Source organism: Terrapene carolina, unplaced genomic scaffold (genome assembly GCF_002925995.2).
Source record: "Terrapene carolina triunguis isolate 2854851 unplaced genomic scaffold, T_m_triunguis-2.0 Scaffold130, whole genome shotgun sequence".
Classification (NCBI taxonomy): Eukaryota; Metazoa; Chordata; order Testudines; family Emydidae; genus Terrapene; species Terrapene triunguis.
In genome coordinates this window covers 24556111-24574886 of record NW_020664481.1, presented here as the reverse complement: position 1 = coordinate 24574886, position 18776 = coordinate 24556111, and the positions used below count along the sequence as shown (strand labels likewise).

General features: G+C 40.6%; 1 protein-coding gene across 1 annotated transcript in view; it reads left to right on the top strand.

Annotated features, from left to right (window-relative positions):
- Nucleotides 1-12915, top strand: part of PLA2G15 (phospholipase A2 group XV) — a 31586-nt gene extending 18671 nt beyond the window's left edge. Inside the window, exons 3-6 of the mRNA XM_026652735.2 lie at nucleotides 318-436; nucleotides 2717-2815; nucleotides 4267-4491; nucleotides 8616-12915. Of these exons, the coding sequence (XP_026508520.1) occupies nucleotides 318-436; nucleotides 2717-2815; nucleotides 4267-4491; nucleotides 8616-9127 (955 nt within the window). The 3' untranslated portion in view covers nucleotides 9128-12915. The remainder of the gene's footprint in view (nucleotides 1-317; nucleotides 437-2716; nucleotides 2816-4266; nucleotides 4492-8615) is intronic.
- The last annotated feature ends 5861 nt before the right edge of the window (nucleotides 12916-18776 follow it).

Sequence of the window (18776 nt, the reverse complement as noted above, 5' to 3'; positions counted from 1 at the left end):
CAGCCCTCTGCCCCAGCCCTGAGCCCCCTCCTGCATCCTGAACCCCTAATCCCTGGCCCTACCCTACAGCCCTCACCCCGTATCCCAACCCTCTGCCTGAGCCCCTGCCCACACCCCAGAGCCCTCACCCCCACACCACACCCTCTGCCCTACCCTGGGCCACCTCCCACACGCCGAACCCGTCAGCCCCACCCAATGTGGCTCTCACATTGAAGTTTTTTTGCCAAAATGGCCCCCACTTCAAAAATAGTGAAGAGCACTGTGCTAAGTAGTAAGATGGTACGTCTCATATTTATTATGTTTTCCTTTCCCCCCAGGTTAATATACAATCGAACAAGTAAGATCACAGAGCCTCCGGATGGAGTGGATGTCAAAGTCCCAGGGTTTGGACAAACATTTTCCTTGGAATTTCTTGACCCTAGTAAAAGAAGTGTTGGTATGTACTAGTTTTGTTCATTGTCACATGTTTAATACCTTTTCCATTACATCTGATATACAGCACTTTAGAGGACTGCAATTTCAATTCACAGTTCCCTACTGAAGTCCAAGGAAAGCTATGTAGCATTTGTATGAAGTAGGATAGTACATGGGTTCATTTTGCTTATAAACATTAGTACTGTGTATTCGCAGGGCTTTGGAGGGGAGCCCGGAGCTGGAGTGCAGAGCAGCTCCGGAGCAGTGGAGCTGCAGGTTTTTGCCTGGAGCTGGAGCGGAGCTGCAGGACACTGTATTGTCCTGTCAGAGAAAAAACAAAAAAAAAAAAAAAAATCTTGTGCATATGTTATATGTCATGTGGCTAACCTGACAACTTTGTCTGATGAACAAAGGGGGCAGAACTGAGTGCTCGCCAATCTGTTAAAATTTATTCAGAATTAAAATTCTCAGAATGAAACTCCAACAGTCATCCTAAAGGCTTCTGTAGGAAATGAGATGGAGTGCATAGAAAAAACTCTCTGCAACAGGGGCTTGACAAACTGTGAAAATAATCAGGAAACTTTTAATAATAATAAAAAAACCTTCTCTTTGCTGCAGCAACCCCAGGCCAGGTAGCCCTGATGGGAATGGATTTCCATACCCATTGTATGAATTTGGGAGATCTGGCACTCCTTTTCTTCCCTTTTGCCTCAAAAAAATTCATACAGTAATGGACTCTAAATAGAGGGGTAATTTAGCCCCAACTGCTGTATCTCATGACTATGAATTCCTGAGAAAAATACATCTGACATACTGACAATTTTCATAGCACAATCTCATTGGGAGATGCTTAAATCTCTGACCGAAAAGTTGAAGTAATGGAGGTTTAGATTTGATGTGTTAGCCTGTTGCTTCCACTTGTGATACAAAGAATCCTTAAAAGCAGCAAAGAGTCCTGTGGCACCTTATAGACTAACAGACGTATTGGAGCATGAGCTTTTGTGGGTGAATACCCACTTCTTCGGATGCATGATTTCTTAGACTAATACAGCAACTCTTTCACAGAATGTGTACTTGCAGTGATGGAAAATAAATGTAATGTGTGCACTTGGTGGTAGGATGATACTTGAACATCCAGTAGCCTACTTTACAAATGGGGTTTACTGCTTGACCAGAATTCATAGTGCACTTTGTCATGCAGGTCTTGCTGAGAAGAGCATATGGGAGCAGCTTGTACTTAAAAGCACAATCGGCTGCTAACTGATTTTGCTGTGTGTGATTGTCCTTTCTTTGCTGAAAGGCTATATTTTTTTTTTAATTGGTTTTGTAGTCCGTGAAGGGATAATAGTACATTTACAATCTCCCTCTGACCTTTTTAATATAGGACACACTTAAACAGCAGTCCCATTACTTTAGAAATCAGTAGTTAAATCAGCCCAAACTGCTGATAGGACTTTTGGTAGAGAAGGTACTAATCCAAAATGGAAAAAACCCAATTTTGATGGCCTTAAAGATGTTTTAGGCCTCCAGTTAAATGGGCTTTGAAGGATTCTGCTCTAATATGCAGCCCTGTGTCTCCAGGTTTCACCTTTTGTTGCAGTGTTTGTTTTGGATACAACTGTACTCACCCCTTTACTAGAGGGATAAATAAAAGGTTAAATAAAATGCAATTTACCTTATCACTTGAGATAACTAGTCTGCAAATACTCTGTTCATTGTTTGCTGTCAAAGCATTGTGTTCAGCCAACTCAAGTGGATTAAAATTCCTAATCTTTTGATGGAAATAAAACTAGTTTCACAGTAGTTCCTATCCTAGAGCAAATCACAAGTGTCTGTATCCAGGAAAAAATGTATTTGGAAGGCCCAGACTAGTCTGTACAAATGTTATCTTCCTGCAGTTATTTGGTGGTCAGCTCATTGTAAAAACTCTAGTGTACACGAGCTCTTAGAATTGAGAATAGTTTATTGCACTATTATCTGCACATTGGTAAGCCACCATATGTATGATTAAGTGCAGCATGTACAAAAGGAAGGTAGATGGAAAAAAAGTTGCAGTAGGGATTGTCTCACAACAGTTTAGAGAATTTTTCAGAAGAATAAAACCTCTTTGTATCTTTGGTACATACCTAACATCCTTCACTTTGCCTAATGCAGCCAGCTGTTTAAACTGTGTCTTGGACTACAATAATCTTCTATTTGTATGGAGGCAGAATAATCTAACTGGAGTTAAACTTCAGTTTCACTATTGATGGACGCCCAATAAGGCTGATGTGATGCTGATCTCTTCTTTTTCTGTCCACAGGCACTTACTTTTACACATTGGTGCAGAGTCTGGTAGACTGGGGCTACCAGCGGGATAAAGATGTAAGAGGAGCTCCCTATGATTGGCGGAAGGCACCAAGTAAATGAAACTTCATTACCTGAATTAGTCATTTTATTGACTTTCTAGGCAGCAAATTTGGCTGAATTTATTACCCCTTTCTTCATGAGATCCCTTTTACAACCCTAATCCTGATTAGAGTGACTGTTAGGGTCCTAACTCTGGGAAAACTCCACAGGAATTTTGATAAAATTACATAAGACACGGAACAAAGCCCCAAAAGTAATAATATTGGAAAGTTCTAAAGCACCTCCCTGAAATAAACTTGGTCATCTATTAGCAAGGCATAATCCACAGAACCACAATGTTGCCTCAAAGTCTAACTCTGTTACTTAATTGCTTTGTCTGGAGAAATCGGCTCCTCCGTGTGTAGTGACATTAAAATTCAAGGCTAAGGGGTAATGTTCAAACCTGTATTCTGCATTTACACATTCCTTTAGCTGTGTAAGAAGGTCAGACACCCTGTACTCTTTATTGCACTCTAGTCTTACTTTACTATCTCCTGTCTATAGTTTGAGATAAAAAATACACTCTTCATATTACATGTGAAGACAAAATGAAAAAGCAGCACATTCATGCATGTAACATTTTAGTGTCCCAGGCTGTTGCCCTGCCCTGAAGAGTTTAATTCTAAAAGAACTGAGACATGATCTTATTTTGAAATCCAGGGAACTTCTTGATGAAAATCAACAACCCTGATTGTTTGGTAACAGACTGGTCTGCAGCTGGCCTAAAAGGATTATGAGGGTAGAGAGATGGATTTTATTAGGTTTTCTTCAGTTTGACGAATATTTAGTTACATGTTACAGACAGGAATGGTATTGTCTCAGAAGGCACTAACAGGATCTCTAAATTAGCAGTGACTAGTTTTGTTAAATCTTATTAAATCCATTGACAAAATAAAACAAGTTGGCAACTGCTGCCTATAGAATTTTAAAAAGGTCAAAAATACAGCTGGACTGAAAAGCCATGCTTTTACTCAGTGAGCAAAAATGGGAGTTTTCCTAAGGCTTCTAACTTACTGTTTTTTAAATTAAGAATAAAGGTGATCTTCCAAGCAGCTTCAGGTGGGATTTTCAGAAGTTCTTGGTGCTGGCCTAATTCTACTCCCATTAAAGTCAGTGTGAGTTTTACCATTGAATTCAGCGGGAGAAGTTAGACCACTTCTACAAAAAAGTGTAGAGCACTTTTTTGAAAAGCCTGCCCTTTGATAAATACATGCTACGGAGAGAGAAACAGTATAAATACTTTTCTGAGCTTGAAACAATTCACGTCTACATTTTTAGAAATAATTCTAAGCACATGAAAAGTGAGGAAAATTTGGCTTCTAGCAATATGCTGTTTGAATTAATAGTATGAATCTGTTCTCTTTACTTACAGCATCAAAAGCTAAGCTTTTAAAACACTGTATATTGAAAGATGGCATTTGCAAACAACCTCTTTACTTAACTATCCTGTCTTGATGTTTCTAGATGAGAATGGAGACTATTTTGTGGCCCTTCGAAAGATGATTGAGTTGATGTATGAACAAAATGGAGGTCCTGTGGTCTTAATTGCCCACAGTATGGGTAATATGTATACTCTATATTTCCTCAACCATCAGACTCAGGATTGGAAAGACAAGTACATAAAGGACTATGTGTCACTGGGTGCTCCATGGGGAGGAGTGGCTAAAACCCTTCGTGTGCTGGCTTCAGGTAGGTAACCTGCTTAAATACTTGAATTTAAATGGAAGCTACCACAGGATGTTAAAGGGTTACTGTTAACCATAGCATTAGAGGACAGAGTTTGAGATGCTACAAACTTTCAATTAAAAAACAGCTTTCAGCCCATAAGCTTATAACTGCCCCAGTTTCAGGCACGATTTCCAAATTCCATTCCCCTCCTATATAGAATATGGTTTTGGTATCCCGGCATTGAGCTGTCCTATTTACTACTTTTTGGGGTGATGGAATCGGGGCACAAGGGGCTATTGCCCCCACAGTGGGAATATTGTGTGGGCTCTGCCCCTGCGTAAACTCTTGCATTACTTGGGAGGGGGAGGACACTGGAACGGGCCTAGGAGCTGGTAGGAGGAATGACTGGGACCTTACCAGCCTGGAGACGCATTCTCTTCTCTCCCCCCCCCCCCCCCCCCCCCCCCCCAAATCTCAGTATTTTTCCTCCCTCTGTCCCCTCTGCTGCTGCTTGCTTATTTTGTCTGTCCCCCTTTGCAGCTGTATGGCTGCCTAACCCAGCACGGTAGAGTCTCCAGCACATTCCATTCCTTGCTGTTATCCTTCCAAACTCTCATTACTCTCAATTTTGTATTGCAAAACTGACTTGGAAGCTTCTAAATGCTCTTTTATAACTGCAGACTTGGCAGTTCTCGAGGTATGTGGAGTCCTGAGTGATGGCAGAAGCATGGCCACCTGCAAAAGTCTTTGCAAGGCACACACAGCTTAACATTTAAAGTAGTTTTTAAGAATACGAATCTCTCAAAAAGTGTGGCATTATATATTGGTAGTAATGAGAGGTAATGTTTGGTAGCTGAAGTGAATATCAAAGAAGCTAGGCATGAGACTTAAATTTATTTATCCTCATTTGGTTTAATACAGACATTGTTCTTTCACTAATCTTCAAAGAATTGCTCCCCAGTAAAAAGAACATACAGTACGCAGTGTACCTTTTTGTAATTTCAGTATCAGACGGTCATGCCTAAACATCTCCTGTAGCAGAGGGGTGAATTAATTTTTGCATATTGCTATAATAATAATATATGGAGATATACCTATCTCATAGAACTGGAAGGTCATCAAGTCCAGCCCCCTGCCTTCACTAGCCAGACCAAGTACTGATTTTACCCCAGATCCCTAAGTGGCCCCCTGAAGGATTGAACTCACAAGCCTGGGTTTAGCAGGCCAATGCTCAAACAACTGAGCTATCCCTCCCCTGCTTAACTATTAAGACCTTTGGCTTCCTCTTAGCTCACTACTACCTTATGATAGGTTTGTTTGCAGTTTTTGTTCCTGAAACACTTTTACATCAAGAAAATTAGGAAGGACATATACCAAAGTGCTTACGAGGCGTGGGTGCTTCAAAAAAACATTTAATGTGTTTAAATAAGGCACTTGGTTTTGAGATGGGAATGTACAACTCAAAGCCACTAATTAAAAAGCTGAAAATGCATATATCCTTTGGGTGTTTACAATTGTTTATTTTTGTCAACATAGCATTGCAAAATTGATTTTCCCTCCCCCAAATGGCATCCTGTGGCTTGCAGGCTTCTGCAGAAATTACTGACTTTTTCATGTGGTGTACTCGAAATATCCAGAGCAGGAGGCTTTACTGGATAACTAACTTTGCATGGTGTCCAGGTGATACAAGATGTGAGCAGAATTAAACAGCACCACTTAGGATATCCCCATACCTACAATGTTTTGCTTCTTACTTGTTACTGCATGAGCAATATTTATTGTATGTAGCATCTCTCATCACAAAGTGGCTGTTTGTACATATGCATACAGAAGAATCACTTCAATTTCTACTGAAATACAGCCACCACTGGGACAGCATGTAGTCACTGTAACAGCGTACAGCAGTAGGAAACAGTATCAACAGGAAGTGAACGATAGTGCAGGGGAAAGCTAGGTGGGCAGAGTGTAACTGACAATGTTGGAATTAATCTGTGTGAGGCTTTAGCGGCAGGTGTGCCATTTGAGGCACAATTGAACTTATGTCATACAAAAAGAGAGAGCAAGGGAAAAGTGTTTAAGCACAAGTCTATTAACTGGTTTCAAACAAGAGCTACAAGGAACAACTTCAATGTTAAAGTCAAGATAGAAAACATTTTCCTCAGCAATGTGACAGGAGTATCTTCAGGACCTTGTGGTGTTCACTCTACTCTCTTCCGGTTTCCTTTCTTAATCAGATTCAGGTGGTGGTATGTTGACCGTCAGCTGCAATTATATGGAAATGCTGGCAAGCTTAATTAGGGCACCAGCGGTATTGTGCTGCAGCCCTCCTTACTGGACTAGAGAATCAATAGTGCCATCTAGTGAGTTTAAAAATACAGCATATTTTTTGAAACTTAAAAACAATTAAAATATCTTTTTTTTTTTTTCCCTTTTTCTTTTGGTTGATTCACATTCTTCCTGCACACTTTGGGTGGTATTTCAAGGCATTGTATAGCTGTTGACTTGGTATATGTACTGCATTTTGCAGGATGGTGTATTCTTTTTTTTTTTTTTGGTACAGCCTGGGTGGTATTTTTTTATGTAGGTGTTCAGAAAGTGCACTTGTTCATGTATAGGAGCATCCTGTTTACTTTTTTCTGGGTTACTTACACTCTTTACTCCTGGGGGAATTCTGCAACAAAAAATTAAAAATTCTGTGCACAATATTTTCAAATTCTGCAAATTTTATTTGCCAAAATAACACAATATAATCACACCAGTTTCAATTATTTTTGATCATTTATTTCAAAATACCTGTCAGTAAGCATGCCTGTAACAATATAGCCCACAAAAAAGATTCAGGAAATGTTTTTTGACAAGTAGATTCCTTACTAGGCATATTAATACTGAACTCTTAGTAATTCATTTAGACTACAATACTGTATATCCTGTATACTGTATATCCTGCACCCCTCAAAAGCAGTGCAAAGGCTTGGGAGTGTCTGGGGTAATGGAAGAGCTGAGGGAGAGGGAAGTAATTGCTGGGAAGGAGCCTGCGTGTGAACTTGGAGGGTTGTTGGGTGTGAATGGGAAAAGTATGGAATAGGTTTCAGGAGGGCAGGAGGGGGAGGGATTGTTAGGGAGCTTCCCCCATGCAGACCCTGACTGACCCCCAGCCTCTCCCATTGTCAGGCACATCTGCCCCTGTCCCCATGTGTCCCTGCACCCCCTGCCCACATGTCCCTCCATCCCCACTCAGACACCCCCTCCCCCCATCCCCATGTGGCCCTACACCCCCTACCCCTGTCCCCATGTGTCTCTGTGCCTCCACTCAGCCACCCCCCATCCCCGTGTGGCCCTGCATCTCCCTTCCCCCCGTTGTCCTGCACTCCCATTCAGCCCCTGCCCCAGTCTGTCCACCACCACTAGCCCTTATGAGCCCCATTTGACCGCCGAGCAGCCCCATGCTGTCTGTCTCCCCATAGCACCTGTCTCCTGACCTGGCCCAACAGTCGCTGTGAAGAAGATAGGCTCTTTCTCTTCCCTCGCTGGCCCGGAGCTGCTGCTCTGTTCTATCACTGAACTGTGAAAACCTGGGTGTTAACCTTGTTTCTTCTGCTGTCTCATGAGATCTCTTGAATGCGCAAATGTACAGAGGATAACACCAGCCTGTTCTCCCAACAAAAACATTAAGGGAAGAGTGTCCCTGTGAATCACTGCACAATCTGCATCTGTGATTCCTTTAGAAAAAGAATTTTAAGATAGCTTTACAGATGGCCAGAATGATTGCCTAATGATTGATGTTGTGAAGAACTTTTGGGCCCAAAGCTCCCAAATGAGCCCAAGTAGAAAATATTTTCTTCTTAAACGAATATGTCAGAAAGGTAGCCTCAGGAAAATGCCATTCTAGGTTGTCTTTAGCAATGTTTCTTGCCCCTGTCATTCAGTCAACTAATTTGTTCCTCTTTATAAGGTATAAGCAGTTATTGGAATTGTATCTACAGTATTTAAAACATCCAGACTGTTTCCTACTAGTGATTAATGTATTTCCAGTCAAACTCTGTAATCTTTTAAGTAAGGAAAGTAGGATCCTCATTCATTCCATCATTATAAGCAGTAATTGATATTTCAGTGTACAATAAATAAAACAAAAATCTGTTTTGTAGGTGACAACAACAGGATACCTGTCATCAGTTCACTTAAGATCCGAGACCAGCAGAGATCTGCAGTTTCAACCAATTGGATGCTCCCCTACAATTACACGTGGCCTCCAGATAAGATCTTTGTAAGCACACCCACAGTTAACTACACTCTCCAGGATTACCAAAAGTTCTATAAGGACATCAACTTTGAGGATGGCTGGTTCATGAGACAAGACACTGAGCCCTTGGTCTACCAGATGATACCACCTGGTGTGCGTTTGCACTGTCTCTTTGGCACTGGTGTAGAAACACCTGACTCATTCTACTATGAGGCCTTTCCTGATAAAGAGCCCAAGATCTATTACAGCGATGGTGATGGTACAGTGAACGTGGAGAGTGCCTTACAATGTCAAAAGTGGGTGGACATGCAAAAGCAGGAAGTGATACTGTTTGAGCTGTCAGGAAATGAGCATATTGAGATGCTGTCTAATGCTACAACTATTTCCTATGTAAAAAAACTTCTTTTTGGTTTGTGACACCCTATGTGGACAGTTTTTTGTTTTTTTGTTTTTCTCCATCACCTGTGATGCCTTCCCTTAAGTGAGGGGAAAATGCCTTTTGATCCTTTGGTTTTAAAACACTTGGATTATTTATTTGGTCTCTTTTCAGGCCGTGTTCAGAAAGCTGTTTGGTGTCCTTAATGATCACTTGTCTCTTGGATTAGTGTTCATAATGCATCATAGTGATTCACATTCTAAAGGCTTGGTCATATGTGCATTCTGGTGCTGCTAGACAAATGTCCAGTGTTCATACAGAAGTTCACTTGAACATTTTTCACACCCTATGTGCAATATGTGCAGCCTACACCGTTTCTTACTTGTGATCTTTGGAGAGTTGGGGTGACGGAAAGAATTGCTTGCTGGTTACTGTCAGTTCTGTACTAAAGCAATGGAGAGGTTGTGAAGGATTTTTTGAATACAGTAACTTTCCAAAAGGGTCACAAGTTCTGAATCATTGTCCATAAATAAGCTAGTAAATATGAAGGTTCAAGCAGGTGTTATAAATAGACATGGAGTTAAGATATTGCAGGACTTTGGTCATATCCAACTTACCTGTTTCTTCATTTGTACTGCTGCTGGAAAAGAGGGAAAGTGCATTAATTACCTGAAGTTCCTTATTTGATGTCTTGGAAAAATTGAAGAGAATCCAGTTGTCCTTAACTTTAGTAAGTTGATGACTTAGCATCAAGAGTCTAAGGCTGCTGGCTTCATGCTTTAGATTTTTTCCCCTTAATTAAAAAAATAAAATAAAAGGTTAGTAGTTGTCACTCCTTGTACAATGGCTATGGCTACATGGTGTATACATTGAAATCCACAGGAACTTGGTATCAGCAAATTTTGTGTGAGGTGCTGACTTCACATGTCAAAGTGACAAGTTATCTCCATTAGTTCAAATGGTAATAGATCTCAAAAAACCAAAGCCCCCTCCCACCAAAACAAGTAAAAATTAAAGTTCCCACAATGGGGAAAAACCCCTTTGTATGTATCTTGCTTTCAGCCAAGTACACTTCTGCTGTGATCCAGTTTCCAGCTAACTAACCATCTTTCCTATTGGATCAAAATTATGTTTAGTTGAAAAAGCTTAGAATTATAGAGTATTTATAGAGAAAAATATCTTTCCCGTAGGGGTAATGAGTTCTTAATTTGTGTTGAGAAACAAACATTTAAAAGGGACACTATGTATTAGGCCCCAGAAAATTGCATAGCATGCAACTCTCCATGAAACAATACTTCAGTTACTTAACCGTGGTAGACCACTTGTCATTGCATTTTTCAGAAAACTGCTATGAACACTTCCAGGGTGCAGGGTTCTTCAGAAAAAAAGTTACCTTAAGAGTTACGCTCATCAGAAATCCTACAGAATTAAGAATCCATTGATTTCTAATGTTAGGAGATTGCAGTTGTGTTAAAGGTAAAGTTTAACCATTCTTGTAGTGTATAGAGGTTGTTTGCTGCCATTGAAATCTTTGATTAGGATGTGCTGATCTGACAGTGTTCTCTCATTAGTGTTTGCCACTGCACAATATTAACACTCCGGCACCGGGTGGCTCTAGAGTGCTCAAGGTTCTAATGTATTTTGCATTAGCTAATCACTTCTAGAAATCCTGACTGGGATCATTGGTAAGTTAAATATCTCCCTGTACAGAAGAGAGAATAAGACTAACTCCCTGTCTCCAAGGGAGGACAAGCATTCCCCAGTAGAATGGAAGGTCTGTCTCTTGGAATCAGCTACCTAAGATCTAGTGCTCGGCAACTATATGGCTCAAGCAGACTTTCCCGCCTCATCTGTGTGTGCTAGTCCACTGCCAGATCTGAGTTGCCCACTGGCTATCTGTAACACATGGCTGACTGCTTAAATCGTAGAGAACAGAAAGATGAAATCCTTTTAGTCAGACTGTTTTTTGGAAGGCTTCTGCAGATTGCTGTACCAAGAACCACAGTTCTAGTCTAAGGCTCTTCATATGGTCTAACTCCATTGTGGACAAACTACCGTAAGACTGGTCTGCAGTACATACAACTATGCAAAGTAACTGATTCAAAAGTCCAGCTTTTTCAAATCTGTGATACTTACCCAGGTAGAATGCATGCTTGCTAACTAGCACCAGGATGGGCGGAACTGGAATCTGTATTGGCTCCCAGCATAGACTGAAGAATATTGGTAGGGCTGTAGAAGGGACTCAGGCTCTACCTGGTCTGGAGGATTTTTTTTAGAACTGGTTTATTTACAAAGCTGTCCAGCTCTGTGTGCTTAATCTGTAAAATGCTTAAAAATCTACAGCAAGAAGTTTTTTGGCTTTGGTATTCTGTATACTTGAAGAAGCAGAAAAATTGACACTTCTAAAAGAGCTGAACCAGATTTTTTTGTTCTGATTTAGCATTTGATATTTACTGTATTTTCTCCCTTTGGGAAATGCACAGCTCTGTTTCCAGCTAATTCCATCTCATACTTTTACCTTCATGCCAATAACCCTTTAGTCCACACTCACTTAGCTTTCCATTAACAGATGGACCCTCCAGTCGCTTTTTGTGCTCAGTAAGTCTGCTCTCTTGCTTTTACTTAACACTGGTAAGTGGAGTTGACAGCCCTCCAAACCTTGTAGACTTGCTGTGATTTGTCAGCATAAATCCTTGTTTCTTTCCTGAGCAGAATTGCACATCTCTTACATTAAAGTGTGAATGCTGAGGACTCAGTTAAAGTATCCACACATCTGATGATTACCTTTGGTTGGGGGTGCTTTATAAGACAGATCACAAGTCTGATTTCTCATTTTCCATCAAATCCTCCTGAGCCCTGCTCTTTTGTCTACCGTGCAATCCCAGGATAGAGATGTCCTCAGTGTGAAATAAATGGAGTACCTAAAATAAAGGGGTATTCATCCCAAAAGGAGGAAGTAGTTACATTGTGCATTTCCCTTTTCTACTAGAAGTCTTTCTTTATTGTGTGACCCTCTGCATTAGAGGGCAAACCAAGTCTATTTAGAATCACTTTAGTAGGGTTGTTTGCAGTGTTTTTATAGCCGTGTTGGTCCCAGGATATTAGTCAAGATGGGTGACATGTAATATCTCTTGGACCAACTTCCGTTAGTGAAAGACAAGCTTTCAAGTTTACACAGAGCTCTTCTTCAGGTTGGCTGTCAGACTGTTATGCAGTCTTAAGTATTCTCCATTCTTGTGGAGAAACTAGTCTGAGGAAATAATTATTGCTGGAAAGAGGAAAATAAAGTAAAGTACCTCAGGTGCTTTGCTTCGCTGGTTTGAAAGGTGTAATTTGCTGAAATTCCTTCTGAGTTATGCTAATTACTTACCATTTGTGAATGTCAATTTTTCTCCTAATCTTCATTTTCAAGATATTTTCAGAAACCAAAAGTAGTTAAGGACCAAAATGTATTTTTTATTTCTAACAAAATGTAAAGAGAGAATGCTGGAGGGACTTCAGCTGTTACTATAGTGCTGCTGCAGGGTCACTATGTGATTCTGCTTGGAACAGAAGATTTTAATATCAAGCAATAATTGCAAAGGAGTTGCAGGCCAAAGGAAGGAATATTTGGTATTAAGATATTTCTTGGAGCAAGGTGTATTCAAGACCCTCTTAAATTCAGGGAATGTTTGGCAGTTACTTTGCTGCTCTAAACTTAACAGTATTTTGTATGGAACATGATCTGGTGAGACCCAGCATTTTATATATTTTCCTCTTTGTGTATGAATGACTGAGTTATAGATTTTTGCATATTTTATTGTCAGACTTTGATAACATAATAAACTTTATCTAATATTGAATGCCTTTTGTCATGGGTCACACACAACTACAGATGCTTCTCTCTCTCTCAAATATGCTACAAGTCGTGAACGTATTCATGCTTATTGCTGCTTAAAAGGCAGCATTTTATCCAAATTATGAGCTGAACCAGATAGCAGCATAGCTTCCTTCCAATGTAGAGCATTGCTTTAGAAGGGAAACTAAAAATACAAACACTGTCATCATTCTGCACTAAAGTAAATGCTCAATTCAAACAATTAGAACAAATTGCCAGTTTTGAGACTCAATATGAGCAGAAGCCTTCATCCATAGTTTCCAACCTGTTCCTCCTAGGCCTCTTGTCTCGGTAGCTTTTCTTCAAATACGTTGACTTGTTTATAGTCGTGTTAGACTGGTGGTGACTGGTGACCCAAAAATGGTGGAGGTGCAATTGCTGGAGACATCCCTTCATCTGCTGCCCTTCTACCTTCCTTCATGTAGTTTGACAAGACTGTCATGGTAGGGATTGGGGAAGAGGCCGCAGGAGTAGTTTCATTGGGCAGATTAGGCAGGTGTTTAGAAAGGAGAGAAGAGTGTTTTTGTTTTTTTTCCCCCTTCCCTCTTAAGAAATCAAAGAAGAGCAGGCTGGGAGAACAGTATTTGCCTCTGTATCCCCTTTGCTGTTTTCTAGTCATTTCAGTTTATCTCATGGCTAGTTCCTAAATGACCAGGTTTTTAATGTCCTGTATTTTAATTCTACCTTATAGTTGTTCTGTTCTCTTTTTGTAGGGCTCTGATTTCCTCTTTTATTCATTCCTCATATTGTCATTTGTTTTTTCCTAACTTTTTCCTCCAAGTTACACCTGCTTTCTCTCTGCTCAACTTCAGCTGTTCACCCTCACTTTTCCTTTAAAGCTGTCTTGGTACTTCCATTTAGTTCTCCGCCTGATAGAGCAAGTTTCTTGACAGCATAAATGACTACTTTTTGGAGCAGCTAGTCCTGAAACCTACAAGAGGAGAGATGATTCTTGATTTAGTCCTAAGAAGAGCATGTGATCTGGTCCAAGAGATATAGCTAAACTTAACATCCTTGGGGGGAGGGGAGGGACATCAAAGAACCCCACCCCAGTAGCATTTAACTTCAGAAAGTGGAAATATACAAAAATGACGAAGCTAGTTAAATGGAAATTAAAAGGTACAGTCCCAAAAGTGAAAACTGCACGTAAACTTTTTAAAAACCATAATAGACATTCAAATTAAATGTATACCCCAACTTAAAAAAAAATAGTAAGAGGGCCAAAAAAGTACCACCACGGCTAAACAACAAAGTAAAAGAAGCGGTTAGAGGCAAAAAGGCATCCATTAAAAATTGGAAGTCAAATCCTATTAAGGAAAATAGCATAAATTTTGGCAAGTCAAGTGTAAAAGTATATTTAGGCAGGCCAAGAAAGAACTTGAATTGCAACTAGCAAAAGACTCAAAAACTAACAGCAAATTCCATCAGAAGCAGGAAGCCTGCTAAACAATGTGGAGCCACTGGGCGATCAAGGTGCTAAAGGAGCACTCAAGGAAGATAAGGCTATCATGGAGAAGGTATATGAATTCTTTCCATCAGTCTTCACTGCAGAGGATGTGAGGGAGATTCCCTCTCCTGAGCCATTCTTTTTAGGTAACACATCTGAGGAACTGTCCCAGATTGAGATGTCATTAGAGGAGGTTTTGGAACAAACTGATAAATCAGAGAGTAATAAGTCACCAGGATCAGATGGTATTCACTCCAGAGTTCCTTCAGAACTCTGATATAAAATTGCAGAACCACTAACTGGTTTATCATTTAAATCAGTTTCTGTACCAGATGACCAGAGGATAGCTTAATATGACCCCAAATTTTAAAAAAGGCTCCAGAGATGATCCAGGCAATTACAGGCTGATAAACCTAACTTCAGTAGCAGGCAAATTGGTTGAAACTATAGTAAAGAACAGAATTATCAAACACACAGGTGACCATGATTTGTTGGAAGAGTCAGCAGGGCTTTTGTAGAGGGAAATCATGCCTCACCAATCTATTAGAATTGTTTGAGTGGGGGTCAACAAATGTGGACAAAGGTGATCCAGGGGCTATAGTGTAATTAGATTTTCAGACAGCCTTTGACAAGGTCCCTCACTGAAGGCTCTTAAGCAAAGTAAGCAGTCATGGGTTATAAGGGAAGGTCCTCTCATGGTTCAGTAACTGCTTAAACGATAGGAAATAAATAGTCAGTTATCAGAATGGAGAGCGGTAAATAGTGGTGTCCCTTAGGGGTTTGTACTGGGACCAATGTTCAACATATTAATAAATTATCTGGAAAAAGGGATAAACAGTGAAGTTGAAAAATTTGCAAACTATACAAAATAATTCAAGATAGTTAAGTCCAAAGCAGACTGCAAAAACTTACAAAGGGATCTCACAAAGCTGGGTGACTGGGCAATAAATGTCAGATGAAATTCAATGTTGATAAATGCAAAATTATGCACATTGGAAAACATAATCCCAAATATACATACAAAATGATAGGGTCTATATTAGCTGTTACCACTAAAGAAAGATCTTGGAGTCATTGTGGATAATTCTCTCAAGATCTCTGTTCAGTATGCAGCAGCAGTCAAAAAAACTAAAAATCTTAGGAACTATGAGGAAAGGGATAGATAGTATGACAGAAAATAGCATCATGCCTGTATATACATCCACCGTATGCCCACACCTTGAATACTGCGTGCAGATCTGGTCACCCCATCTCAAAAAGATAGAATTGGAAAGGATATGGAGAAGGGCAACAAAATGTATTAAGGTTATGGAACAGCTTCCATGTGAGGAGAAATTAAAAAAACTGGGACTTTTCAGCTTGGAAAAGAGACAAGTAAGAGGGATATGATAGTGGTCTATAAAATCTTGACTGGTGTGGAGAAAGTGAATAAGAAAACATTATTTACTCCTTCACATAACATAACCAGGAGTCAGTCACCCAATGAAATTAATAGGCAGCAGGTTTAAAACAAAATGAAGATGATGTGAAGGCCAAAACTATAACAGGGTTCAAAAAAGAACTAGATAAGGTCATGGAGGATAGTTCCATCAATGGCTATGAGCCAGGATGGGCAGGGATGCAAAAGTATGCTCTGAAGTGTCCTTAGCCTCTGTTTGCCAAAAGCTGGGAATGGGCTACAAGAGATGGATTGATTACCTGTTCTGTTAATTCCCTCTGAAGCACCTGGCATTGGCCATTGTTGGAAGACAAGATACTGGGCTAGGTGAACATTGGTGTGACCCAGTATGGCTTTCTTACGGTAAGACAGGAGTTTCAGGGAGAAGACTTATGGGGACTTCATCTTGATTTTCTTTTTCCCTGCTCCCCCTTACCCCTTTAATGCAACACTCTTGTAAATTCTGCAGGGGACCATTTTGAAGCCTGAAATGTGCCAAGCATTTGGGACATCTCTAGACTATGTGAATAAAGTCCCCTAGTGGCAGCCAGGTGTATTGCACATTTATTGATGGGCTCTTAAGCCCCACAGGTATTTAGTTAGCAAGTCCTTGCACTGTTTACTCTGTCTTCTGCCAAGTAGTTTAACTAATTTAACTTAAACCTCCAAGTATTAGTATAATAGCCCATTTTATGTAAGATTAGTATAAACACATACCTATGCTGTTTCAGATCTAGAGTTTGGTTATACTTGTAGGCCTAGAAGCCGGCTTCTTTGCCCAAAGCAAATTCAAAACGAGGGCCAGCAAATGAAAGAACACAAAAACACGGTTTGCTCCAAATCTTTACTAACCTCGTGTTTCAAAATATGCAGCATCTATGGTCAGGTGCAGACAGCCTTTATCGGAACTTGACCATACAGACCTGTCACATAAGCACAACTAACCTGCAGTGCCCAACATTCCATCCAGGTCGGTCATGCTTATCACGCTTTATAGAGCTGATATTGCCTTTCATAAATTAGAAGAGAACAAACTGGAGTGCTCAAACTGTGATAGTTAAGCCATTGGTACCTTCCGACAAACTTTATCTGATGCCAAACATTTAAATGATACACATCTATACCCTTCAGGACAACAACTTTTCCTGCCAAGCAGAAAAGATCTCATGGGGGGGGGGGAGTGAGGATGGAGATTCCAAATGGAAGTGGTGCTTTTAATTCTAGAACAAGAATAAATTAAGCAATGTATGCTTTACCTACTGTTCATTAGCATCATAGCAAATGACCTTTTTGATGTTATTCCAAGAGCAAATACCATAAAAAGACGCTAAAACTACCTCTGACTGTAAGCTTTGGCAGGACTGTTGATTTGGGCTGTAGTGGTTTTTAGTCACTGGGATCTCCTCTTTTGCTGTGACAGGGAGGTTGTAAGATCACAGTTGTGATAGAAACACACCATTCTGTTGGCACTGGGGGGCTACTACCCTTGAATGGATCTTTAATGGCTCCCAGTGGATCAGATTACTGTCATACCAATGAAAAAGGTCCACAGTAATTATCTTGCATACCCTGCAGTTTATTCAAAAAGGAATTACACAATTAGTAAAGGGTTACATTTAAGCACACAACTCCTATGTTAGACATTAAATAACTATACATTAAGAGCTATACATTCCTCTTAGCAAGCCTCTCTCTCACAAACATACATAAACAGGCCCTGTGCTAGCCTCACACAGTTCCTGCTTGGCAAACAGAGAAGGTGGTTACCAATTCTATGGATGACTTCTTCCCTCCAGGTCTGGTCTTCTCAGCCCTTGGGTCTGTCTCAGATTTCCCTTGAGGTGAGGCCTGGCTGCCTGGAAACCCCTCTGGTCACAGTCCTATTCGAGCCCATGGAGCAGAGTTTTGGCTACTCTGTCTAGCAACTTCTTCAAGGTCAGTTAAGGAATCCTCTCTCCATCTCTCCAGTAATTTACTTTGCTTGATTCTTATACTCTTTTTCCTCAAAGGAGTCACATGTCTCAAAAGCATGAACAGTGGGTGTGTAGTTACTAATTTTAGCTGATTAGTATTTTTGGAAGGGGCTGCGGGGGTACCGAACAAAGACCACTCCACGTTTACTCACTCATCAATCATTCACTCTGGCTCTCTGCGTGGTGTCCTTATAGGGTCACTATAACCAGGTTAACTTGTGCTCCATGCTGGAACTTTATGCATGTGATATTTACTTTTGCATGGGCCCATATTTGCCTACCAATAGGTTCAATATCAATCACACATGCAGGCTTTGCCAGTCCTTTATCAAATCTGCTTCTGCTTAAAGGGGCCCTGCTCCCAGGATCCTCTGCAGTTCTTCAACCATGTTTAAGTCATGTCAAGTTATGCTCACACCATTCATTCAGCACGGCCACACCAATCTGGCATCATCCCAACACATTCCACAGTGACAAGCATCCTAATCCAGTTTCCCTGCACCAAAAAATTTCTGCCTAGTGACCAAATTCTTGTTCCCTTTCTTAGCAGCCAGATACCTCTGGCATCAAGGGGTCCTCATCTTCCCTTATCTCAATGACTGGCTGCTGGCAGTGTGATCCAGACATGAGCCCCAAGCATCAACTTCCATGCTGCTTCTACTCCTCTTCTCCCTGGGGGTGAATGTGTGGCACTGTAGACTATTGGAATTGAACTTCAGTCAATTGCAGCTGCTCAAATACAAGACTTGCTTAACCACAGGCCATATGGAAGGTATGGTCAACTGGTACATGTACTGTGCTGACCTATGAAGAATATGCATCTTTAACGCTACTGACAGCTACAGGTGATGTCCTTTAAACACAAGAAATGGATGCCTGAGCAGACAACCAGATGTATGCAAACATATAACAATATAGACAGCTGTCCAGCAGGGACAGGACTGACATCACCAGA